This window comes from Vollenhovia emeryi, unplaced genomic scaffold (assembly GCF_000949405.1).
Source record: "Vollenhovia emeryi isolate VEMERY1.0 unplaced genomic scaffold, V.emery_V1.0 DF939130.1, whole genome shotgun sequence".
Lineage (NCBI taxonomy): Eukaryota > Metazoa > Arthropoda > Insecta > Hymenoptera > Formicidae > Vollenhovia > Vollenhovia emeryi.
The window spans coordinates 560358-587668 of NW_011967236.1; the positions used below are offsets into that span (position 1 = coordinate 560358).

The following is a 27311-nucleotide window of genomic DNA, read 5'->3' on the forward strand; positions in this document are numbered from 1 at the left end:
GAACGCGATCGATGGCGTCGCGCAAGTTAGCGGGAACGTTTCGGCGAAAAGGACCGCGGAGCTCACCTCGCGCGTTTCCCCGAGAAAGGCGACCGAATGCGGGCGTGAACGCGGGATTTCGCGCGAACGTCTCTCTTGCCGCGCGTCACGCGTGAAATTCTACACTCGCGAGGAGACACGAACTGAAATCGCGGCCGGGTGTGTTAGCGTCGCGCGAGGTTACGGCGGCGCGACGGCGACGATACGGAAGATTCCGGCTTCTCGCGATCTCGGTGGATCGTCGACGCACGAGTATCGAATCAACGCGATTGCTACCTTGATTGAACTCAACGCCGTTGTGCGTGCCTTCGTGAAACGCGTCGTGGTGGCCGTCGGTGCGGGCGAACGATGCACTGCGCGTCCGTCGTGCTTCTCGAATAATCCAACATGGCACCTTTTTCTGGCGGCACGCACGGTACTACTCGAGTCGAGTGAACGACGCGCGACGATTCACTTCTCACTTCGATATCGCTCGCGCAATTAAACACGTAAATGCACACGTTGACGAAAAATCGAGCCTCGTTACGTTTGATTTATTTAATCCATTTTATACACTACCGAAGGCACGGCAAGCGCGAACGGTAGACGGCGATTCGGCGGTCCGCTTCCCGTATAGCGAGTTAAATGAACGCTCCGAGAAACGAAGACGACGTCCCGCGGTACGTGCGAAATCGAAAAGCTCGATCGGGCAGTCGTGACGTCGTTTAATTACGCGGAGAACGAGCGCGCACACTGTCCCGTGGCATCCGCCGCGGCGGCTCGAATGCTACTGCGATACACGAGAACGTTCGTTGACCTCGGCGCGCGGCGCGGGCGGCGCGGACGGCGCGACGTAAACACTGCCGAGCGGCGCGCGCGGGGGACAAAAATCATCGAAAGAATGTGGCGAAAAACAATAACAAATACGCCGCACCCTGTCCGTTGGTGTTCACGTGTAAACGGGCTATACTTCTACGTTTTCGCTTAGTACTGACAATCGAATTATGTATGTTTTATACATAGTCATAGAAGATAGACCCAGTATACGTGTCACGTACATAACAGACAGAGAGGCAAAATAGAGTGGCCGCAGGAGGCATGAGAGGGAGCGAGAGACAAAATATTCACTTGCGCACACAATGTTTTGTCTCTCGCTCCCTCTTATGCCCCTGCGGCCACTCTATTTTGCCTCTCTGTCTGTTATGTTCGCGACAACTTTTCTTAAGGAAATGAATGTACATGCTGGGTCTATCTTTTATGTCTATGGTTTTATAGCAACATTGTACGTGAAAACTTCGTGATAGAAGAAATCCTACTCATTTTCACGTAGAATTAAAGCCATGGAAAAATACGACCAATGAATTAATGCAATAATAAGATAGAATGGCTCGCATTAATATTCGAATACCATAGCACTTGAAACATAACTAATCTATATACTATTAAATGTTATAAATACTATTATAAATTAAGGAATTTAAATAAGTTGAAGCACTTATAAATGTAAAACATTGTCAGAAACACAAACTTTATTTATTTAATTCAAATTGCCCCTCATATATAATTATTTAAAAAAGAAGCGAACAAATTCTTTAAAATCTTTACATTAACATTTAATAAGTAAACAGATTAATTATTTTTGTATTGTGTTGTCAGATTATTAATGAATTGTTCACATGGTTTTTTTCTTATTTTCTTTCTAATACCGAGTGTTTAATTCTATGGTGATTCTGAAAATGCTTTACCCTTTCCAATCCCGAAGAAAGAAGCTATATATCCACTTTTATTTAATAGTATCAAATAATGTCAGATGTGACAAAATTTAATCAGATTATATCCAAATTTTAATGCATCCATTTATAAATATATCAAATCAGATGTGGTCAGATGTTTATACCGTTTTATCTGATTTGATACGCCTATAAATGGGTGCATTAAAATTTGGATATAACGTTATCAAATTTTATCATATCTGACATTTTTTATACAATTAAATAAAATTGGATATGTCTTTTTCCCCCGGAATATACACATACATGGTTGTAAAAATAATTCAGGTATATATCTCACGTATTCCAGTACATGTGAAAACTAAATATTTATAATCAACTAGTAATAAGAATATTCTTTAAAAATCGCCAGAAGTAATTAATAACATCAGTGATTTTTATTGACCGTATCTGGCAATTTTTGTAATACGGAAAATTTATTGCGAAAAATATTACCTCAACCCTGGCTGAGGTAATATTTTTATTAAATACACTTAAGTCCTCGCTTTGTCTAACTATATTCCAATGTTGCACGAACAGATTCTAATTATATTTATCTAACAATAATTTAATAACTATTGTGCAACAGAGAATATAACAATATACATTACACGGTATTGCCCCTTATATATAATTATTTAAAAGAAGCGAACAAAAATTCTTCAAAATCTTTACATTAACATTTAATAAGTAAACAGATTAATTATTTTTTTATTGTGTTGTCAGATTATTAATGAATTGTTCACATGGTTTTTTCTTCTCATTTTCTTTCTAATGCCGAGTGTTTAATCCTATGGTGAATCCGAAAATGCTTTATTCTTTCCGATCCCGGAGAAAGAAGCTATGTATCCAATTTTATCTAATAGTATCAAATAATGTCAGATGTGACAAAATTTAATCAGATTATATCCAAATTTTAATGCATCCATTTATAAATATATCAAATCACATGTGGTCAGATATAGTCAAATGTTTATACCGTTTTTTCTGATTTGATACGCTTATAAATGGGTGCATTAAAATTTGAATATAACGTTATCAAATTTTATCATATCTGACGTTTTTTTATACAATTAAATAAAATTGGATATATGTCTTTCTTCCCCGGGATATGTACATGGTTGTAGAAATAATTTAGGTATATATCTCACGTATTCCAGTACATGTGAAAACTAAATATTTATAAATACATGTATTGTAACTCCATGGTAAAAATTATTAAGCTCAAAGAAACTGTGTTCTCGCTATTTGTAAAACAACCGCGAATAGGCGTTTCCGGTATTTAAATGAATATGGCGACCCAAGTTGCGGTGTCCAGACTTATAGAGAATCTAGTTAGAACGTATTTCGATGCCCATAGTACGTGGCCGTGTCGATCCAGTGGTTGGATCGGGAGCCAACAACACATGCCCATAGTACGGAAAGTATACAAAGAATCTAACCTGTTGCTAAAATATCGCGACTTGCCTCGCGATTGAAATAGTTTAGAACAAAAATGTTTTTTTTCGACACTAAAATGACACTCCTGAATTATTTCTATAAAATTCAAATAATAGTCGGATATTATTATTTGTGTATAAATGCCGAGAAAGAGGATTCATGCTCTCAGTGTATGAGCAAATTGAGCCGACGGTCAATTTTTCATCCCCGGGAAGAATATTGTATTGTAAATAATATCAAACCGAACGCCACCGGCGTAAGAGGGGAGAAAATGAAGAAAATGGTTAAGATCAACGCCGGTACATATTCCGTAGGAATGAACAATCCAGTTCTTGTGGCGGACGGTGAAGGGCCAAGGCGCGAAGTAGTATTAAGTAATTTTTACATAGACAAATTCGAAGTGAGTAATGAGGAATTTATGGCTTTTGTAAACGCCACCGGATATGTGACTGAAGCAGAAAATTTTGGGGATTCTTTTGTCTTCGAAGGTCTTTTGACACAAGGCACAAAAAATACAATCAGTAAGGCAGTTGCCCAAGCTCCGTGGTGGTTGCCCGTGAAACAAGCCTCGTGGCAACGTCCAGAAGGTCCAAATTCAAATATCACTTGTACGTATCAAATTGAAAAAGTTTGAACACCTTGTCTATAAAACACGTTCAGAAAAGGCTTTATATAAAGTTTTCTTTAAATTGTCAAATTAATTATAAGGTATTTAGTCAGAATGGATCATCCCGTTGTTCACGTCTCCTGGAACGACGCAGTTGCTTACTGCGGTTGGATGGGGAAGAGACTGCCAACTGAAGCAGAATGGGAAGTCGCGTGCCGCGGTGGTCTCTCCGATAGACTCTATCCCTGGGGAAATAAATTGATGCCAAATAATCAGCACAAGTAAATTAAACTTGTATTTATAAAATTTAACTTGTCATAATTGTGTTATCTATGTTGTCACATGTGTGTGCCACGTATGCTTGTTGTAATAAGAATTTCTATTTTATATGTTGCAGGGTCAATATTTGGCAAGGTAATTTTCCTACAGAGAACACCGAAGAAGATGGATACAAAGGTACGTCACCAGTTACAACATTTTCGCAAAATAAATATGGTTTGCATAACATCGTTGGAAATGTTTGGGAGTGGACAGCAGATTGGTGGATGACGAAGCATTCACATGATCGCCAAACGAATCCTGTAAGCATTTATTTATTTAAATAAAGGCTTATCGTAACGAATAACATGTATTTTGCATGTTATAATAAAACGATTTTTATTGGATATTTTAGGTTGGTCCTCCTAGCGGTAGTGATAAAGTAAAGAAAGGTGGCTCTTATCTGTGTCACAGAAATTATTGCTATAGATATAGATGCGCTGCACGTAGTCAAAACACACCCGACACATCGGCTGGAAATTTAGGTTTTAGATGCGCCGTGTCAGCGTAGATAAAATATTTAAATATGTAAGTGTTAAAATTTCGGAAAGGGATATCAAGATGGGAATAATATAAACATAAAACTTGTAATATACGTATGAAAATTATAGAAATTGTATACACGAAATTATACGTGTAAAAAATTTCTTTTTATTTTATTTTATGCATGACTGCTGTGCTATTTAAAATAATGACTACCTTTAGTCACTGACTGCGTTTGTATGTGTGTGATAAACCAAAGTTTCTTTAGATTCCGCGAAGAGATCCGTGTGAAATCTTAAATGACAGTATAATATCTTTTATTGTTGCCTGTTTAGCAAGTAGATTTGCCACATTGTTTCCCCCCTATAAACCGCGCTGATCCTTACCGTGTAATGTATATTGCTATATTCTCTGTTGTACAATAGTTATTAAATTATTGTTAGATAAATATAATTAGAATCTATTTGTGCAACATTGAAATATAGTTAGACAAAGCGAGGACTTAAGTGCAGTGTTTAAGATGTAACAGAACATTGTTAAAGTTATTAAAAGATTTTATTTTGATAAAAGGATATAGCGAGGTTCGAATTCAATATTTATCACAGAACAAATTAAAATTACTAGGATAATATATTCAACAAGAGGAAATAGATATCAGTGAGAACTGGCGAGCGTGTCTCACAATTTCGAAAATTCTTCTATTCTATTGTTAGAATATACCCAATTGTTCATATCTTGACTTTACTGAATTGTGAAAAGTATAGAAAAAATAGCAACTACTATTCTTTACTCTCACTATTAATTTTTTTGCATTTAGATACCAACATTATCTAAATCCTAGAAGTATAGTATATTAGAAATGGGATTTTTCCAATTTTCTTTATAAAAAGATTTTACAGAAAGATCTATAGAAATTTGAAAATCAAGTAGTTCTATTTTCAAAGATATGAATTTAGTGGCATGATGATTTTGATTTACTTAATTTTATTACTATCTCTTATAAGAAAACAATTATCATTTATCGTTGAGTGAGAAACTAATATGTATATCGTATAACGAATGTAAACTGTACATTAGGGTTATCGAGAACGATAACGACGTCATGCTTTTCTTCAATTCCATTTCGCAAACGAAACTCCTCATATAGTTCTCATATAGACACCAGTGAAGTTAAAAAGTGTGGATAATAATGGATAAAGATCTGCGGCGAGTAAGCCAAAGAATTTGAATTAATTATAATAATATATAATACTCTGCATAATTAATGTATATTTATTCTTATATATGTTACTGTGTAAACAGATGATGAATTCTTTTTACTATCGCGTTAAAATGATTTACGTTTGCTATTGCATCATGTAATGCATGCAAACGTTTATATATAAACCGAGTATGCACTATTTTTATCTGTCTGCAAGATACTTCTATCTATATACTCTACTTTTAAGTAACAAGTAAAATAAAAATAAAGCAGATGAAATTACATTTAAGAAAAAGGATGCTATCAAAAGTGTGCAATTCCATATGTTACAAAGATATACATATCCATATATTTTTTTGGAACATTTAATTTGTCTTATTACTTTAGAGATAAAGATATTTTTAAAAAGTAAGAAATAAATATACATATGTATAGACATGTGCAGAGCGTCAGTGAAACATGAGTACTTTTCAAATCTAGATCCTAAGGATTCCTTAAGCTGGCAAGAACGACAGCTCAAGCATGAGCAACCCACAGTCTACGATATAATAAGTTAAAAGGGTTTGAATTAATCGAGGTCTTGGCAAGGCCTGATTGTTTTAATGGTGTTTTCGCTTTCGTCATTGGATATGAGGTCTGATCTTCGTACATTAAATGGATTTCTAACAATTACCTTTCTATAGTGCTGTTAGGAGTGTATAATCTTTCGGATTCGACTTTTCGGTTTGACTCTTCTGGTCCTGCTGTATAATCCTCTCACTGTCCATTTGCGTTGCCTTCTCTGTAGTTTCGATTAGGCACTGTAACTCCTTGATACCGGCGATAGAAGCTGCACGGTTTGGTCCAATGTGCTGAAACCGATTACAATGTTAATTTTGTTTTGCATGTGATGACACAAAGACTTGTCAAAAATTGTGGGGAGGTCGATTTGCTGAAGATGTTGATCCTGATTTTCATAATCTAAATTCATCGATTGATATTGACAAGCGAATGTATGTTGAAGATATACAGGTAATATTTTGTAGTAACATATTACTTTTAAGATAAATAGAAATGTGGATGAATAGGATTAGAATATTATTTTATAAATAACGCTAACATGATCTATCTATAATTATTTTCAGGGGAGTATAGCGTATGCGTGTGCTCTTTGCAAGATAAATCTCCTCACGCAGAAAGAGATGCAAATGATAAAAGTGGCTTTTAAACAGGTACCTACTATTTTTCAAAATTTATGTTGCAACTCTTGATAAAATCAAGATTAACATAAAATTTTTAGGTAATTATTTACTTATTAGGGATCTACTCCCGATTTGATTATTATAATTTCTGTATTAGCATATGATAATATGATATTATGTTAAATAGCTATAATCAGAATAAAAATTTTGAACTTTTCATTAGATACAAGATGAATGGGACAATAGCAATTTTATTATAAATCACGAAGATGAGGATATACACAGTGCCAACGAACGTAGACTTGCAGTATGTTGATGTAACATATTTATTTATTTTACGTTTTAATTATTTACTGATGTTTCGTGGATATATAGGAATTAATCGGTGATATAGGGAAGAAACTACATACTGGTAGAAGCCGTAATGATCAGAATGTAACCGATACCAAATTATGGCTTAGAAAATCCATCGATAAGCTTTTATTAAGAGTCAAGAAGTTTGTTGAGGTAAATAAAATAATAGCATTCTGTTACGAAATAATGGTACCACATTTTAGGAGTCATGCTTTGTTTCCCTTAAAAATTACAAGTATATCGTCTGTAGTCTTATCCTTTAGCATCGTCAAATATTTGTCCCTAATTTTTTTATATAATTATACTATATAATATTTCTTAATTAATACATTATAGAAATGTCCAGGCATGTCTGCTTGTCTGTTTACTTCTGTAATTTATTAGAACACATAGTTAAATATTAATGTGCTAATTTTACATATAGATTCTCATAATTCAAGCGGAACAAGATATAGATATACTTATGCCTGGATATACGCACATGCAAAGGGCACAGCCAATTAAATGGAGTCAGTGGTTACTAAGGTAAAAACATTAATTTTTTTATCTGAGTATGAATTCATACATCGTTTTCTAACCCATCCTACACGCCGTTACTCATTATCTTGTTATTAATTTCTCAAATTTTGTAGCTACGCTTGGTATATGAAACAAGATTTGGAAAGACTACTAGAGGTTCGTAAACGTGTGAACATTTTACCCCTTGGTAGCGGTGCGATAGCAGGAAATCCTTTTTCAATTGATCGTCAGTTTTTGGCCACAGAGCTTGGATTCGACGAAATTACTCAAAATAGTATGCATGCTGTTGGAGATCGAGATTTTGTTGGTATGTTTTACAAGTTTAATGCTTATTTCAGATAAAAACTGATAAGCGATGTATTCAATAATATAGTAATATATTGTCTAGTACAGACTTTTATACAGTATTCTGGAATTTTGACGAATTATATTGCAAAAATGGTTTGATTATTTTAATACAATTATGATATCTATGCAATTATCTTTATTGAAACCTTATATTTCAAAGTTTATAAGAGCTTAAGGTTTTCGTTGTTTTTAGCTGAATTTCTATTTTGGTCGTCATTATCAGCAGTGCATTTGAGCCGTTTTTGTGAAGATTTGATTATATACAGCACGCAGGAATTTAATTTCGTCAAATTTGCTGATAAATATTCTACTGGTAGCAGTTTAATGCCCCAAAAGCGCAATCCGGATTGCATGGAATTAATACGAGGGAAAACTGGTACTTTACTAGGAAAGGTTTGTTTTTTTATGTATGTTAAAGCTTATTTTTTAACTATTTTAATTGTTTTATTTTTAACTTTTTTATCCATTGGTTAACATGCTCAATCAGTTTTAACACATTATATTTGTTTGGTGATATACAGAGTGTTGTATATGTTTAGTCTTTTCTATCAATTTCAGAATATCTTATAAACAATTTTGAAAAAATATTTAAAAATGTATTTATTCATATATTATAATTTTAGTGTACCGGCTTTATGACAACACTGAAAGGAATTCCATCAACATACAACAAAGATCTTCAAGAAGATAAAGAGATATTATTTCAGACATACGATACGTTATATCAAATGTTCGTTGTTGCTGAGAAAGCATTAACCACCTTGAAAATAAATACAGAAGAGTGTAAGAAAGCTTTGACTTCTGATATGCTTGCAACCGACATGGCATATTATCTTGTTGCCAAAGGCGTAAGTACTCCTTTCTCTCTTGAAAATAGAACACATTGGTACGATGATACATTGAAATTTGATCATATGTTTCGACCAATTAATACAAATAATAATGCAATCTCGTACTTAGATTAATTGTAAATGTAATAACGTTAGGAAGCATGTATGTAACTTTTTTTAATTTATACACATGGCCGAAACGTACAAAACGCTTACTGTTATACGATATACAAAGTTAATAAATATGCAAAATTGATTGCAAACACTAATCATATAATGTTAAAATATTTCTTTTGTAGATCCCTTTCCGAGAAAGTCATCACCTGGTTGGAAAGGCTGTCTCTCTGGCCGAATCACACGGAATATCTATATCAGAATTGACTGTGTCACAATTAAAAACAATAAGGTACAATATCTGTGACGATAAAAATACATGTTTCATTAGATAAAAAAAATTCAATAGTAAACATTTGTTTTAGCGAAGCATTTGAAGATAACGTATCACGCATTTGGGACTTCAACTCCAGCGTGGATCAATACCAAACTACAGGTGGAACTAGTTTAAAAGCAGTGCAACAGCAGATTAATAGTTTGCGATCTTGGCTACGTGATTTTCCATTTATGAAATAACTACATTCCTAAAGTAACTATTTTATCTTTTATCAGCGCAGCCAGAGAAACAACATGGAATTTTATTAATAGAATAAATTATATTACTTTTTCCCGCCAGTATAATATCATGATAGCAATAATCAAGTATATTTTTACTTATTATTTGTTACTACTTGATACGCTTATCAAGTGCACGATGTAAACTAGACCATTGTCATATATAATGCCATTGTATAATATTATGTATAATACCATGTATAATATGTAGGTACATACACCTTAAGCGTGGCTATGCTATTGGCTCCAGCGTGTTCTATGAACAGTCTGGTAGCGTTTGCGTTGGTAGCGCAACAATAAACTCCCCAAATGCACCCTATAGGTTTCCAATACTAACTAAAGGTGAATATTGAGAATATAGCTCATAAGTACAATTGTTTTAAAGACAGTTGTTTATATTCGTAACTGGGATAACATAAGGATATAAAGAAATAGGCTGATAGTTCTCGTCACACTCTTAACCAATTCTCTTTTGCATAAGTATATGAGTGAATATCTCAGTAGAATGCAGAGCCCATATTTCTAAGCTAAAACGCTGAACTTGTTTAACCTTACTTTAACAAATGCTTATAAATATAACTGAAGATAGAATCGACCGTTTCACACAATTTATGACATTGCAATTTGAAGTTTCCACGCAACGAAATATATAAAGTTTCATCCAATTTGGTAAGAAAATTCCTTTCCTTCGTAATTATGGTTTTCTATAATTGTATGTAATCGCATATTGAAATATACGAGGACAACTCAAACGTATAAAAATATTTAGTTTCGTGAGCTGATATTGTCTTACAGTTTTATGAATGCTGATGATACCACGCGTACTACTTTTCACCAGTACGTCAGATTAAAGAAATAAGTAAGTTTTATGTGTGTCAGACATCGTTTCAGTGTAATGTTTAAATTACACGAATTATTTTGTAAAAAGTTAGCATCATCTTGAAGATCTGATAAAAACTATAAATGTATTATTCATCCCCTTTAAAATTCATTACTTCTTATTTCATATTTTAGCTACATCATGAAGGATTTAAATACGAAGTTTTGTGATAGCAAATTTCTCGTCTGACAATGAATAGATATGTATGCTATTAATGTGTGCGCATACATTAAAGCAAGATTTTTCTTTTAGGCCCGGTTTCACCAAATGTTGCTTGACTTTAATCTTAGCTTAATTTGTGTTTGTCTCTCTCTAGAGTAACAGTTGTAAAGAGACAAAGAAAGAATTAAGCTAAGCTTGAAGTTCAGCGACGTTGGTGAAACCTGACCTTAGTATGTATTTCGCATAAATTCTTTCCACAGCAAAACTTTATTTTGTAACCTTCCTAGAGCCAGTTTTTCCAACCTCTTGGTAAGCTAATAGTTAAATTATGTATCGGTCTTTGACTCATTTAAAGGAGAAACAAAGATATACATATGATTTAACTATTATAAGTTAGCCTACAATAAGATTGGAACAACCGGCCCATAATACAGTTAGAAGTACGATACAGGAATAAACAGAATGTATTTTACAAGAGGTAAATAATGCAGTTATGATTTTCGATTCAAGATAACATCAACTTATCTTACAACACAATTTCAAATAATGAAAAAAGGTCATTTTAAATCTCAATACATATCTCAATTATCAGAAACCTGAGGTGCTGGAGAAATTTAACTTACAATATCATATGCAGCATCCACAAACCTGTAAGAAAAATCTTGTGTTATAAATAATAATGTTTTTGTTGTAAATCTGTGTAATTTTATAGTTTAATTGCTTGAAAATCTTCAAAATAAATAGAGACGTATTTTTTAACAACGTATTATGGATCTGTACATATTCTAATTTTAATATAAAATTTCAGAGCGTTTGATAATTTACTACGTGTATTTTACTACATTGGAAAGGAATAATAGTTATAAAAACTTTGCGCGAGTATGGATGCCACTAAGAATTACAACAATCTCTTTAAGGATTATTCCATTTCTGTTAGTTCTAAAATAGTCAGAAATGATACTAATATGGTACGAAAAAGTTTTTCATGTTTACTATTTTATAATTGAATAAATGTTCAAAATTATTAATAATCAAATGTTTTAAAAGACATTTACAAAATATTTGTTGGATAAAGGCGAATTATTTTTCAGATTCATGATGATTTTAAATCTTTATTAACATCAGAAATTAAAAAGTTTATAGAATTATTGAAAACAAATGAACGGGAATGGCTCAACAGCGATGATTATTCTGTATATACTGGACAAGCAGGAATTGCATATGCTTTGTATTCTTATGGGAAATATTACAATGACTCTGTGTATACTAATGTAATTATGAAATTTTAATATGCTCTTTTCTAATTTAAAGTCAGATGTCATATTGATTTAATAATTTGTCTACAGATGGCAACAGAAATACTACAAAAATGTGCTAGAGAATTCAAAAGCAGGCATAAGATCACATTTCTGACTGGTGTTGTAGGTCCATTAGCATTAACAGCAGTTATATTACAATCACAAGAAAAGAAAAAAGAAGCAGAACAATTAATTCTTAAGTAATTTTGTAATATTCAAAACATTTTTGAAAATGTAAAACTATGCAGTTTTATTTAACATTTTTATAATTTTGTAGATATTTTGTATACATATTATTTAAATCACTTGTGCAAATAAGTTTTAATCATTGCTGCTTTATTGAACAGTAAACAAATTTTTATAATCAATATAACTTTTAATGATAAAATATTTTAAATCACTGGCAATAATAAAATAGCAATCATTATTATTAGTTTCGTTAAGTAAAAATAATTTTGTTATATGTATACTATTTTAATATGCGTTTATTTATGTATTAATTTTAGTAAATAATTACTTTATAGCAACACTGATATACAGTTAAACATAAACTTTAATTTTTTAATTAATAGGTTGAAATCTTTATCTACTGACGTTCTGAACAAACACAGTAATATTCCTGATGAATTATTATATGGGAGAGCTGGATATCTAGCTGGATTACTCTATGTGAATGCAAATATATCTCCAGCTCCTATAGAAGAGGATTTTATGAAAAAGGTATTGTTGGAAATTTTATATAAGATTGTTAAGAAAAATATATATACATATATATATTAATTGATTTATATTAAAAGTAAGATGAAAATATGAAATTTATTCATTATTTCTTCCCTATTATAGAGACAATAAAAATCTCATTTGTATAATTTTTAAATTATAGGTTGTCTCTTCTATAATTAATTCTGGAATATCATATTCTTTGTCAAATCATAGCCAATCACCTTTAATGTATTCTTGGCATGATAAAGAATATATTGGTCCTGCTCATGGATTAGCAGGCATATTATATTTGTTATTGCAGGTACGTTGTGCATTATAAAAGTTGTATTTTACAAAAAATGATACTATGTGAAAAATTATATTATTTTATTCTCTCTTAATATTTGCTACTTTATCGTTTTAATATGTATTTGAAAAAGCATATTACGTTTCTGTTATTCTTTCTAATATAAATTTTTTCTCTTTTTAGGCGCGGCAATATTTAACGCAAGTACAGATTGACGATTACATAAAACCATCCTTATATTATCTTCAAAAATTGCAATTTCCTTCTGGAAATTTCCCTTCTTCAATAGGCAATTCTTCTGATAAATTAGTACAGTGGTGTCATGGAGCACCTGGGATGCCTGCATTGTTTTGTTTGGCTTATAAGGTTGTATAATTTTTATATAGAATTTATCAAATTAATATTTAAGTAGAAAATATCTAAGTATTCATTGTTTATGTAAACAGGTGTTTGAAGACGGAACATTTTTAGAGACTGCAATACAATGCGGAGAGGTAATATGGAAACGAGGACTATTAAAAAAAGGATATAGTATTTGTCATGGTGTTGCTGGCAATGGTTATGCTTTCATACATTTATTCCAACAAACAAAGGTTTGATATTATTTCTTGAATATTTATAGAACGTATAAATATGTGAGACTTTAATTAACTCTCATACATTTATTCAAGATACATTTAAAAAAATACAATTATAATTCATATACATATATTAAAGATATTCAAAATTTTCAAATAGCTGTATTTTATTTATAATTTATGCTATGATAAGTTGGAAATGTCTTATTACAATTATCAACACGTAACTAAATAAAAAACATAGTAAAAATTCTAATTTAGAAGTGATTTAAACTATATCCTGTTTTAAAATTGTTATTCAATTATAACTCTTATTCTAGTAGTATACACTATATAAAATAGAAATCTTGTATATTTTACCTTTTATTTGCTTCTTCATGCTGTCATTATACAGTTGTATGGCAAACATATAATAATAAAACAGGAAACAAATTCTATTGGGTTGTCCGAGAAGTACATGAGTTCCAAGAGATGTTTCCATTGCATAAATTGTTTCAAAGTCTGAAAATATTCAATATTATATGTTAGTTTTTGGAAACATTTCAACATGTTATATAATAAATGTTTGGTTGAGTTCATGATTTTTGTTATTACGAAGATGGAACAAGAAAGCACGTGCATTTTCGGCGCATGATTTTTTTCACAGAAGAGAAAAATACTCTGGAAGGGCAGAAATTTATAAAGTATATGAGGTGACGATGCTATGCTATTCCAAGTTAATTGTTCGGAAATAGTTTGTTAGATTTAAAGCGCATAATTTTGACGATGTTAACTTTGAAGATGTGTGTGCATTTTGCAAGACGTTTAATAAAAATGGTTTAAAATAGTGCAACAAAATTTTAACAAAAAAATTCATACTTTCTCGAACAATCTAATAGTTTACAGAAAGAAGATTATTCAAACGAAAATAGTAGGGATCCAGAAAATAAAAATGATAGAATATGAATGTTTCATTATATCATCATTTTAGGATATCAAATATTTATATCGGGCTTGTAAGTTTGCCGAGTGGTGTTTTCAAGATGGATCGTATGGATCACATCAAAATCGAGTTCCTGATAGACCGTTTTCTTTATTTGAAGGTAAATCAATTATTTAAAATAATAACATTGGGAAATATTATCCTAGAGTGTTTTACACAATGCTATATATTTATTATTTGTATTTTCAGGTCTTGCTGGTGTTATTTATTTCTTATTAGATATGCAGCAACCACATTTAATGAAATTTCCAACATACGATATCTAAATGAGGATTATTTAAAAAACTGACAAAGCTCTTTAAATATTTTTAAATAATATATTATTTTTAAACTTAAGTTCATATATTCCATAAATATGTTATATTCCTCGTTCTTTTGTAAAATATATGCATAAATGTTATATACAGAATGTCTATAAGCATCAATACAGATTGATGCAATGTTTGACCAATATTGCTAAATAGACAATATTAGTTAAATAAGAAAAAGCGTCCATCTTACAATATTGGGAATACTAGATTTACATTATTTCCCAATATTGCGCTGATATATTGCGCTACTAGGGCAAGTAACAGTTACATAACATCAACATTACATTTTCTCACTCAACATTATAAATGTATTATAATATAACACGCGCGTTATATCATATTTATATCGTTGAAAAGGAAATTACAACATTGTTGATGTTACGTGACTGTTATTTGACGTTTACTGGGTCTGGTTGGAATCGACGATTAAATTTAACCGGAGTTTAGTTAAAGTGGCGCTCAGGCCCGGTTGTTCCTTTTCTAGTTAACTGTTAACTGGAGGTTAGTCGACTCTCCATCTGTTTCTATATTATTATCTAAGAAGAGACAGGTAGTCGACTCTGGTTAACATTTAACCGGAAAATGAGAAGAGCCGGGCCAAGCTGCGTTACGAGCTTGAATATTCCCGCGGATGCGACGCGGCACACAAGTGTGCCAATACACAGGCCCGAGACATGCACCATATGCATGTTGCGTCATATTGCGCACCATGTCCCGGAATCAGTGTCGCGAATCTCGTTTTCAAAGTGAAGACCCCGCACGCATACACATGTCATGTTGTGAAATCAAATCATTGGCCCGGGAAACGACAATCCGTGAATCGCACGCTACGTGCATTTTTGTGTGTATACCGTGTACGAACACCGGCCGTGGCGGCGTGCGTGGCCGCGCTTTGTCGTTGCCATCATTATTGTTGATCCCGTGCAAGCTCGGTTGGTCAAAATGGCGTGAACCGACCGCGCGTTTTTAAGGTTATCTTCGTTCGTGGCGGGTTCAACCGCGCGGCGGGACCGCATACACGCGACATCCACGTCTGTGCGTTTTTTTTTTGCACGAGTGCGCGTTTTATGTCTGCACACTTGCACGTTAACATCTACGTTTTTTGTGCCGCAAGTTACATGAATTATGAAGACGGAATGCCCGCAGGCGGTAACAGTCGTATCCGCGAATATTACTCAGCGCCCATGTCCGAGCGGCAACAACTCGCGCTACTTTTGCAAATGACTTCTCAGGAAATGGTATCAGGTGAGAGCGAAAGAAAAAAAAAGGAGGGAAAAAGTGACAGAGAGCGAGTGCACGAGCGACGAGCGCGGCAAGAAGCGTGGGCCCGCGACGGTGATACCACGCCGTAAAATTGCGCGCGCTTTTCCCCGACCGTCCGATCCGATCGTATCGATGACGCGCGCTGTGCGATTCTCACATAATTAATTGCGACGCAAGCTCGTCAAAATCATCCTCTGACCGCCTTTAAGACGAGTTGTCACAGGCCAACGGCGATGGCAATAACCTATGACACTACCTTATATCGCATCGTCAGTTGTTACGTTTATCGACTCGTTGTCCATGATCGAACGCTTTGCATTTTTGCGGTAATTGCATAGCTGCGTAATCTCATGTCATCTATATGCGTCTTTATGCGGGAAAAGCGAAGGAATGCGGAAGGTCTAGTTCCTTCATTCGAATGAATCTTGCCACCCTGCCTGCTCACATGTTCAGGTGTACCAACCGTGCAGGTGCAGTTGACAAGCGGGTTAAATGAAGGTTCGACCGCGGACACGATGACCGATGGTCAAAAGATGCACGTAAAAGGGGAAATGTTAACGTTGTCAATGCAGTGACATCGCGAAAGAACCTCCATCGTTCGAGCAAGTTTTAAGTGTTGCATCTTTTCAACAATTTAAACCGATCGCCAGTGAACTCCTAGTCGAAAAACAATGATCTTAAAGATTTTATCTGAAGGACCTAAAAGATGATATAATTTTGATAAAATTCATTGCCTAACAGAAGCATTTCTTTGTAACCAATCATTGGTGTTTTAATGGACAAATTAAATACTTTATAACGTTTTGCGCAATGAATTTTTTACAACGTATGTATTTTCAAAAAATTTAGGGACACGCATCTATTTTTCTTACTTGCTTTTTCACTTTAAGCCCGTATCAGACTACGAGTTGAGACTGAGATCAGATTGAAATTTGACCAATCAAAGTAAAGCTTATACTAATCTCAAGTTTATGAATTTTACTCTGATTGGTCAAATTTCAATCTAATCTCAATCTCAACCCGTATAGTCTGATACCGGCTTTAAACTGATAGAACAATAATTTTATCTTGCTCTCACTGTTGCGTGTATTACGCAGGAAATAACAAATTATTAATAATTTGGACGATGATCTCCTATTTGACCCCAAGAAGCGATAAGATATATTTTAAGAGCAAATTCAAGAAGCACTTTAATACCACAATCTGCAATACAGTAATTTGCTTAATATATTGTTCTCGTATATGCATATTTCTCTTGTAGTATCGGCACACTTTCGGTTTATCTTATTGAGTTAAACAGTAAGCAATAAATTTGAAATCAGGATATTTTGAGAGTAATAAACTTTAGATGCATTTTAATATCAAAATGTATACTTCAAAATTCAATCAAAAATCAATATCTAATTTTATATGTTTTACTCTAATATATCAAACTGATAGAAACATACCATACCGGATTTTTATTGTCTTACTCACTCGACATTGATCGAGCATGCAACATTTTCTTCTTGTTGTCTGACTGTATATAATGCTGCACTTCATGATTTAAACAATGGTTTCATTTTTCTGAAAATAATAAATGAATATGAGTATAATATAAGGTCAGACCTCTGATTCTGGTACCCCACCATTAAAAGTTTAAGTATATGGCACAATTAAATGTTAATTTATTGTAATAATTTATTCACTTTTAAAATTAACTTCTTTATCGTCACAAAAGAAACCTGTACCTATTACAATGTACTAGTTTGTTGCTCAAACTGCTTATCAGTGAATGGTAATTGCAATATGATATCAAAATGTTCTGTGCTCTTTCGAAATATGTAAGATTTCAAATTTGCTAATTCCAAAGTGCAAACGTACAGTAATTAATTTTGCGGACAGGTCATTATGACGATGTCTTGATTGTGGACGTGGACTATTGTTTATTTGCAATTTTGAGCAAACAAATTCGAAAATATACTTTGTACTGTTCAGCTGGCCTTCCCACAAAATGAAAAACCAGGGCACAATCCCGAGCTATTTTTTTAATGAGCTCTGGAGTCGACGTTGACTTAGCTCCTCCAGAAAACATGTTAATTTCTTGCTCAGTGGGACAGGCTCAAAATGTTTTATTTGCAGGATATGAAAGCTTATTTTAAAAAATTGCGCATAATTGTGTGTTAGTTGTTTCCTTATTTCGACCAGGCAGGGGGGGGGGGAGCTAAATATGGTTTCAATACTCACAATATTTGATGTTACTAGGTGGAAATCGTCCGGAAAATACAAGTGTAACAAATACCTCTTCAAGAGCATCATCGTTGCAACAACAGCGTGGTGCAAAGGGTCGTTGGTCGAATAAAAATGGAGAGTCCCCTGTCCAGACAACAATCAGTCGCAAGGAGGATTTTCGAGTACGACAGATGATTGTGAACGGCTATGACATAGGTGCATCTAGGGAAATAAATGGTAAGTTGAAATGATATAGACATTGCAACCAGTTGAAATCAGCGTTCAAAAATACACAAAATCGTGCAGTTTCAAAAAAATCGGAGGGTTCACATATTCGGAACTTTATCCTAAATTAAAATAGAGAGAACGAGAGACGTAAATTTGTCTCGTTCTCTGCCATAACCTTACTTTTTTCGGCGTGAAAGTGTGAAAATATGAGATTAATATACCGGAAGTGCCTAGCGATCTCGCAGTTTCACTCGACACAACCGTAATTGGAAACGAACGAAGTCGCGTGAGATGAAAATGTGAAAGGTGAGTGAGCTCACCCAAAAACCGTAATCGGCCCCCAGAATAGGGGCCTGCGCCTCTCGGGTCCTCTCTAGGAACGGCCCTGTGGTCAGTAACATGCGCGTGCAAATGCTTATGTGTGGCACGTCATTGTACATAACGGGCGGTAGAGCAGAGAGAGGCGGTGCCTGAATCGAGCGTTGTTGTCGCGCCGCGCAACATGGCCACCAGTTCGCGTAGAAGGCGTGATCGCGTATATGCTGGGCAACGCTCGTATATAGACATTTCTCGGCAAGGCCGTTAGATGTCGCTGTACGTGCTTTAAATCGAGTCGGGTCTGCTCCTGCATGACAATCCTCTTGTTAGTTTCGCGAGAATCGTCAGGTTTGATATTTTGTATCGCCGACGATACAATCATCCACGGGGCGGGGCGGGGGGTGGGGGGTGGGATTAGTGATCGAATATTGTGACATCGATTGAATCGCGAGGACGAGAAATTGCAATACTGCCGGACTTTCGTATCGACGTTGTATTATAGTGGACGGGAGTGTACGGGCAATTCGTCTGTCACACGTCGAAGCAATCGAGCACCGCGATATTTTCGCGCGAGTAATTAATTCCTGCCAATTAAAATTGACTAGCTGTAAGACTGGAAGGAACACGAGGGGTTGCGCGAATTGCACCTAGGCAAGTTTGACAATCGCGATGACATCGACTGCTAACGCAAAGTGATACCGCGATGACACTGTGAGTTCTCACTGAAGGTCTCGCCGAATTTCCAAAAATAAATATATTACTCATAGAAATCTCCGGCGACCGGAGAGCCTGTGATATCGCGCTAGTACCATTGAGTGAATCGGTCAGTGAAACTGTGTTCTAACCTTCCACTGTCGCGCCATTATGCCATGCTGAAAGTAACCGATAGAGCCGTCATATCGCGATCATTTGCACTAGCGTTCCTTGAAAAAAACTTCAAAAGAACTCGACAGGGAGATCCTTCGAACTCATTGTAGGAACAGACATTGCAGACGCTGCTGCTTCACCTAAAGAGAGTGCAACAGCCGCTCCCAAGAGCCTATGCTCTCCTGCTGAGACAGCAGCAGCGGCGACAGCAGCGCCGTCAAACGAGCAACAAGAGCAAACGCAACACCAATCCTACCAACATCAAACACAGTACCAACAGCAACAGCAACCCGCAGTTGAAAGTACCCCAACAGCTGCATCGCACGTTGCTGAGGACAGTGGAGCCCTCTGTGAGATGCGGAGAACACCACCGCAAAATAAAGGTGAGTTTCCTCCTTTTAAACTTCGTAGATTTATTGATTTTGATTAACTTTTCGTTTCAACATAGAAAGGTTACAATTTTTAATTTTCTTTTCTAATTCAAACGAAACATAGCCCTTCTATGTTCAAAATTTAACACATTCTCCTATAAGGTGGTGCCATTGACTTGACCTTGGATAGTCATTTGAAGGTCACGCGAAGATCACCTTTAATTTTTTTAAATGAAACCCCCTATTGTTTATTATACTATCTTATGCTACTAATTAATATGAACAACTTATCGGAAACATTTTTTTTATCTGCCTAATACTTTTTGAGATATTCAAGAGAAAATTTATAACTTTTTCAATGTTTAGCTTATGATATCTCGATAACTATTTGTCAGAGGGAAAAGTAGTACAGGACTTTTTTTACTTGATATAGTCTCAGGAATGTGCTGTTACAATGTCCACAATGTTACTATAAACATTTTGCTAGAAAGGCTAGAACCGACAAAATAATACATGGTCAATGATCCGGTGATACCATAAAATTCCGGTATATTTGTTTGTCCTTGTATCGCAAAGGGATAGAACTTAATAACGTTGAATTTCACTTTTTTTGTGACCCAAATTACAGATCTGTATAGATTCATACGATTTAGACTTGGGAACGTTTCCTAGTCAAGATAGCAATCGGTATGATGACAATGGTGATTGATTGTAACATCCTTTAACTGTATTTGAACCGATTAGCGTCCTGATCGGCAATAATGGCCTACAAAGACGAGAGGTGTTTAATGAAAGATGACATATTTTCGGAAAGTGACGTGTCGCGTTGAATTAGGTCGGTATCATTCGCCACGATGGCTCTAAAGACGGAGACGCGGCGACACAGTCGCTCAGACGGTCTCGTGAGTGAACGACCACGGGGCCGTTTCCTCTTCTCCGCATGTGCTTGCCCTCGTTGCACAGTGTAACGCAGCTAAGCAGTTAGCTGCGGCGCTGTGATACGTGTACCAGCGTCTGCGTTAACGCGACTGCGGCACATCGACTCCGAATTCTTTTTCTTGGCGCAATTAATTTTCGACAAGTCGATCGACCACGTGGCCAAGCTCATGCTTTTAACTTCTCCACAACTGTGTGCATCGTGCGTTAAGTATTGCGTTGGTCCTTGACACGTGAACCAAAGGTAAATCTTAAAGGAACCGAGGGTCTCGTTTAATCGACAAAGACGAGGGAGGGAAAGAGCAAAATAATACAAAGAGGCAGACAGCGCGAGAGGAAGAACGGCATCGGGTAAGGAAGGAAGGACGGAGAGAAAACGAGTTGACGAAGAGAGGGAGAAGTAAAGGAAGGAGTGAAGAGAGAGAGAGGGGGGAGAATGCTGACTAGCAAGTACGCGAGACACGTTTGCGCTTACTGACTGTGTCCATCGACATCAACAGGGTGATCGCACCTTTGAAAGAAGTCTAACTCAGCAGCGCAGCAACATACCATTTTGCAATTTATGACAAATGTAAGAACCTCGTACTTGACGATCATCGACGGTATATATGATGGAATTGAACATTAGTTCATCGATAAACAATTATGTTCTATGCTGATTAAGGAGGGATTCGCTAAGAAATATCTCAAAAATAGCATTGTTGGAGATTTTTTTCTCCTAAATGGGAAAACTTAGAAATTTGTAGTTCTGCATATGTATTTGTTACTATTTTATTATTAGTTCTATTGTATTTCAGAAAGAGGAACTAATATTTATTAACATACAAAGTGTAATATACGGCCATTCCGAAATTTTTTCTCGCCTTGAAAATATCTCAATGAATCGATTAACTTTACTTTTTCTTTTACAGGGTGTAATTTTCGCGTCCAGTATTTTCCTTATAAAAGAATTCCAGATAAGACGTATCACCCGTTGAGAAAATGACAAATTTCCGTGATCATTTTAAGGCAAAAATCTCAATGCAAAAATATCGAGGCTCTAATAGTTTTTAATGTTACAACTGATAAGATTCAAACATATAAGCAGTACTATTAGTCCACTATATCATTATAAAATGGTTGATAGCGTTTGACTATATATTGTACATGAACAGACTAATGGTTTCATTAAAATTTATGAAATTTGTAATTTGTTGATTAAGTAATAATTAACTAATTCTAATTAACTAATGAAAAATATATAATTAACTAATGAAAAAATTTTCAATTTATTGTGGATAAGATTATATTTATAGTGGATAAACTGCTCTTCTGACTAAGAATTTAAAGATGTTTTACCTTTATGTAAGGTAATCACTCCCATAAAAAATCCCTTATTATGAATTGAGAATTGTAATCTCGAAAAAATTCGTCTCCCCAGTTTTTCTCCCTCGATTAAGTTTTGGTCTGGCTAAATGCAACTGTAAAACCTTTTGGATTCCTCTGGTTTTCTTTTCTCTTCCCTTTTCCTTCTTTCTATTTTCTTAGTATACTTCCTTCTCGTATCACATCATGAAGATGTGTACTTTTGTGGCACAACATTTTTTGTTATTTCGTCAGTGTCTTTACAATTACCCAACATTTTTTTCTATAGTTGACAGATCGGGAACTGGGCAGTCTGGAAGCTCGCCGAGGGTGACGCTCCGACTCAACCAGGTGCGAGGAGCAAGGGATGAGAAGAAAGGAGGTGGTACTTCAAATTCCCGCCAGGGCAACGTGAACGTACAGGTATAGATACGATGGCAAAATTTAATTTAGTTATGTAATCGCAATATCGAGTATAAAAAATGAATTAGAAGAAAATTACATAAATTTGCAATCATTAAAAATACTGCATAATCAAATTACTAATATTTCTAATAATAATCAAATACTAATATTTGATCAATACAATCAGCACGCACATTGACTTGGTAAATAAGTGTACTAGCTATAAAAGTATGTGCAGTGGTATTTACAATTTTTGTAGTCCTAGTTGTTAATTAAATAAGTTATGCAAGTTATCTAATAAATATATTTTTAAATAATTATAGAAAATATAGATAATTATAAAAACAAATCTAAAGAGTTTTAGTTTGCATTTAACTTATATCTTTATGCCTTCTTGTATTATTAATTTGAATCAACTTTAATGAAGGATGCAATAAAGACCATCATGTTATTACATATTTCACAGTTGAATAACAATTACACAGGCCTGCAAAATTTTAGGTTTTAATTGCAAAAGGCAGAATAGATGTTTTGACACTGAAATATTTCAAAGAATTAGGTTTTCCCATAATAAATTAATGATATTGCGTGGTGCGGAAATTCTGCGGTCAGTTTTAGCATCATAAAATCTATCAGATTCATTCTATTCTGCCCTTTGTTTCTGATCCCCACAGGTCTGCATTTGTTTGTGGGTGCTTAGCGTTTTTTGTTAGTGAGTGTATCTCAGGAATATAAAGATTTAAAAAATATACAAATTATGAACTTAGAAACACAGATATCCCGTATATGGGACGCGTCCCGCAAGATTTAATGCATCATATTGTCATATTTAGTCATAACTAGCTGTGACAATTGAAAATTTTATTAATAAATATTAAATATAGGGTCAAAACTCAATGGAGGCCTCATCGAAAGTGCCGATCAACGTGTCGTCGACAAACTCGAATACAGCTTCGGGCACCGGCAATGCGTCGTCGTCCGCTGACAGTGGTGATGTATACGAGTTCAAAAGCTCGAAAGAGCCGACGCCGGTGAGAGGTACAAGCTCGTCTCCAAATCCTAATCCTGACAAAGATAAAGATAGTGGCAAACCCTCGAATGGTCAGGGTAGCCAAAGTGGTGGAGGTAACGTGTCTACCATTGGTAGCTCGTCAACGTCCATCACTGAGGCGACGATGGCACCGTTGACTTCTTCTGAAGATACATCAGCCGTGTCAACGTCTTCACCATCGGCAAAACGTGTCTTTGAGGGTGAAACTACAGACGAACAGGACGAAGAAAATCGACGAAAAAAGCGTAAGGATTCCGAAGTCACAAAGGAAAGCACGAAAAATAATCCAACAGGAAGGCAGAGTACTGGTAGAAACACTGTCAATAGTGGAGAAAAGGTAAAAGTCTATATCACCTTTGACTGTACACTATTTATTAAATTATAATTAAACAAAATCTAAATATCAGTAAATTAATTTAATCACAATTAAATTAAATATAATAAAAAATTACCACTTTAATTAAAATTTTCTATAGTGATATCTTATAATATTCAATTGCTCTTGTAGTGTATCAAATCTGGTAAGCAAGGATCTGGAATGATATCTGGTAAAGGAAGTCAAAATACAAGTTGCAATGCAGATAGAAAGAGTCCTAATGCCTCTTCAATGGCCAGTAGTCCAAAACCTTCAAATACCTCTAGTTCGACAAGTGCGAAAACCAGTACCCCAGCTCTGCCTGAATCTGACGGCGAAGAGGATCGATCAAAGTGTGCTGATTCGAATTCTGCTCCTAAAGTACCACCCTTGAAAATAGTTATTCCGCAGAGTACAGCATCGGAACAGGAGCAGGGCAATAGGAATGGTAAAAATGTTACAAATAGGAGTCATCAGTTGCCCTATGTAGTCGCCAGTTCAAATAGCAACGATTCGACCGAGAAAGATCAAAGCCAATCGACTAGCGATACAATTAGTCCTATGGAAGGTAGTATTAGTACAAAAGGAGAAGATAAGAAAGACTTTAGTGGGACTTTGCACGGAGAGGAAAGATCAACGCATCATCAACGTGTATTGAGAAGTTCACACAGGTTAGAAAGACTCGATTCTCAGTTCGTTTGTTCTGTTCGACTCCAAAATAAATTTCACTTATTCGTAAAAACATATTTTTATAATTATGTTATAGGACTGGTAATGGTAATAATGGTTCCACGTCCAAAGACGTTGTCCCTTCGTCAGGTAACGGGAGCTATTCCACTTCGTCACCATTACCAGCTAATACTACTATAGATCGTTCGAATAATTCCTCACCACAACAAAGGCATCACTCGCCCACACCAGAAACAGTGGGATCTGACATAAGTAAAACCACTTCGTCGGAATCCGCAACTACAGGGACTATCTCGAAATGTAACACAGCCATGGAGAAATCAGACAAAAATACGGACGCTGCCGGGAAAAATCAAAAAGATAGCAGTATGGAAAATTTGGAGAATATCTCGGCGACAACTTCTTCGGTAATGTCTAATGCTGGTACATCAGCACCGCCTGTCGACCTTCATCCCAGAAAGAGAAAAATGAAACCCAGTAAAGAAGCACAACAGGCTGCAGCTACAGCTGCAGCTAATGAAGCAGCTGAGGCTACTAGTACGGGACCAGAAATTCATCCACATGATCAACCAATTACAAATTGTTATCAGCTATTTCTCAATATTAGAAAACAGGTAAAGTATCTCTCAAGTTTCCAATAGTGCATGAAATTGTTTAATCTTTGGCTGGCACACAATAGCAGAGTTGCTCAAGATTTGATGAGTATTTGTTAATTTTTAAAGATTACTTTTCCTTTATATGAAGATGTAGAAACTATCAAACTCGAAAATGACTGCTTTTTTACTTCTGATTTGTATGTTACATCTTTGTCGGCATTTAATTCAATTTAGCTATAATATTTATAGATTGAGAGAAGACGAAAGGGCTTATTCCCAGTTCAACCAAAACCTCCTCAAGGTTTTAAGGATTACTTGATGAATCGTTGTACATATGTGTTAGCTGGCAATGCAAAAGAACCAAATGTTAATCCACCTGTTAGTTTGCACGGAGCTATGAAGGATCTGTACGTTGAACAAGAGAAGGAACGATATCGACTTCGGATGCAGCATGTGGTTGAAAAAGAGAAATTGGTTCTGTCGGTGGAACAAGAGATTCTTCGAGTCCACGGTAGAGCGGCGAGAGCACTCGCCAATCAATCTCTTCCCTTTTCTGTTTGTACGATTCTCAAGGACGAAGAGGTGTATAATGTCATTACCCCAGAACAAGAAGAAAAAGATAGAAATGCAAGGAGCAGATATAACGGTAGATTGTTCTTAAGTTGGCTTCAAGATGTGGACGATAAATGGGAAAAAATTAAGGTAAAGATACAATTATACATGTAAGATATTATTTCTATCGAATGTACTTTTGCACTGCAGATTTATTGGTTAATTTTAAGTTAAGTTTGTTAATGAAAATATCAAATAATATCCGTAGTGATTAAATGTAAAAACTTTTGAAAATTAATTTTTAGAACAAATATATATAAATGGTAGAATTATATTTAATTAATTTTTATCACTTTTATTTTTCCGTAAAAATCTCTGTTTGCAATATTTCTAATATATTTATTATATTTAATGATTAATTTCAGGAAGGTATGCTATTGAGACATCATAATGAGGCAGAGTCTTTGCATGCTGTTCAACGAATGCATTGGGAATGGAAACTGAAAGAAGTAGGATTATGTGAATCTAAAACGACACCTCAAATAGAAGACGTTCATGTTCCCATGGTGCATGTTTCAGATGATTTTGATTTATTACCAGCTTAGTGTACAATATCCGTATATTTTTTTGGTACACAGTTTTTCTCATGTCTCTTTCTTCGAGATAACGAAGATGATGGCTTTAATCTGTGATCTCTATCAATATATGCATTATTATTATTGTCATTACAAATTCATATTGTAAGCGTATATCACAGCAACACAACAAACTGCAAGAAATTTTACAAATATACATTGTATTGCAACGCGATTAAAAAAAATTACAAAAACAAAAGTGTCGACTTGATTAGATATGAAACTATGGTTATATCAATATTATACTTTGACTGTAAATGGGAAAAAAGCTCTGAAGCTTTTGAAATAGAATTAAAAGTTTTATTAGGTAACAGTAGTTCTATATAATATTTTATATAACTCCAATATCTGAGAGCGTTATCAAAATTACAGTTTTCTATTTCTATTGTCTCTATTAAGAAGTCATTCTGTAATAATTAAGAAGTATACTAATATAATCAACAATTCTAATCTTAAAGATTCTATAACTTAATAAAAATATTTCTATTTTTATTTATTGCAATTCTAATTTTATTTTTATTTATTATACTAA

At 34.7% G+C, this 27311-nt stretch overlaps 4 protein-coding genes across 6 annotated transcripts; all 4 read left to right on the forward strand.

Annotated features, from left to right (window-relative positions):
* Positions 1–2867: 2867 nt before the first annotated feature.
* LOC105568285 (sulfatase-modifying factor 1) lies at positions 2868–4747 on the forward strand. The gene is made up of 4 exons (XM_012023821.1): positions 2868–3835; positions 3944–4115; positions 4232–4415; positions 4508–4747. Exons 1-4 carry the CDS (start codon positions 3283–3285, stop codon positions 4661–4663), a joined length of 1065 nt encoding a protein of 354 aa, XP_011879211.1. The 5' UTR covers positions 2868–3282; the 3' UTR covers positions 4664–4747.
* A 31-nt stretch (positions 4748–4778) lies between these two features.
* LOC105568284 (argininosuccinate lyase) lies at positions 4779–10493 on the forward strand. Its single transcript, XM_012023820.1, has 11 exons — positions 4779–5845; positions 6737–6847; positions 6961–7047; positions 7241–7324; positions 7393–7524; positions 7796–7896; positions 8004–8197; positions 8432–8631; positions 8862–9086; positions 9368–9474; positions 9548–10493. The coding sequence occupies exons 1-11, from the start codon at positions 5825–5827 to the stop codon at positions 9696–9698; spliced, it is 1413 nt and encodes a 470-aa protein (XP_011879210.1). The 5' UTR covers positions 4779–5824; the 3' UTR covers positions 9699–10493.
* Positions 10494–11641: 1148 nt separating this feature from the next.
* On the forward strand, positions 11642–14984 carry LOC105568283 (lanC-like protein 2). Its single transcript, XM_012023819.1, has 9 exons — positions 11642–11747; positions 11871–12050; positions 12126–12277; positions 12650–12797; positions 12961–13101; positions 13270–13452; positions 13533–13679; positions 14635–14746; positions 14836–14984. The coding sequence occupies exons 1-9, from the start codon at positions 11661–11663 to the stop codon at positions 14910–14912; spliced, it is 1227 nt and encodes a 408-aa protein (XP_011879209.1). The 5' UTR covers positions 11642–11660; the 3' UTR covers positions 14913–14984.
* A 665-nt stretch (positions 14985–15649) lies between these two features.
* LOC105568282 (ankyrin repeat domain-containing protein 12) lies at positions 15650–27090 on the forward strand. 3 transcript variants are annotated; one of them, XM_012023816.1, is made up of 9 exons: positions 15650–16202; positions 18465–18668; positions 19955–20227; positions 22785–22918; positions 23785–24288; positions 24460–24977; positions 25073–25610; positions 25842–26294; positions 26570–27090. In XM_012023816.1, exons 1-9 carry the CDS (start codon positions 16025–16027, stop codon positions 26747–26749), a joined length of 2982 nt encoding a protein of 993 aa, XP_011879206.1. In that variant the 5' UTR covers positions 15650–16024; the 3' UTR covers positions 26750–27090. The 3 variants fall into 3 exon arrangements, with proteins under 3 accessions (XP_011879206.1, XP_011879207.1, XP_011879208.1); XM_012023817.1 differs by having other exon boundaries at positions 19961–20227; XM_012023818.1 differs by having other exon boundaries at positions 19970–20227.
* The last annotated feature ends 221 nt before the right edge of the window (positions 27091–27311 follow it).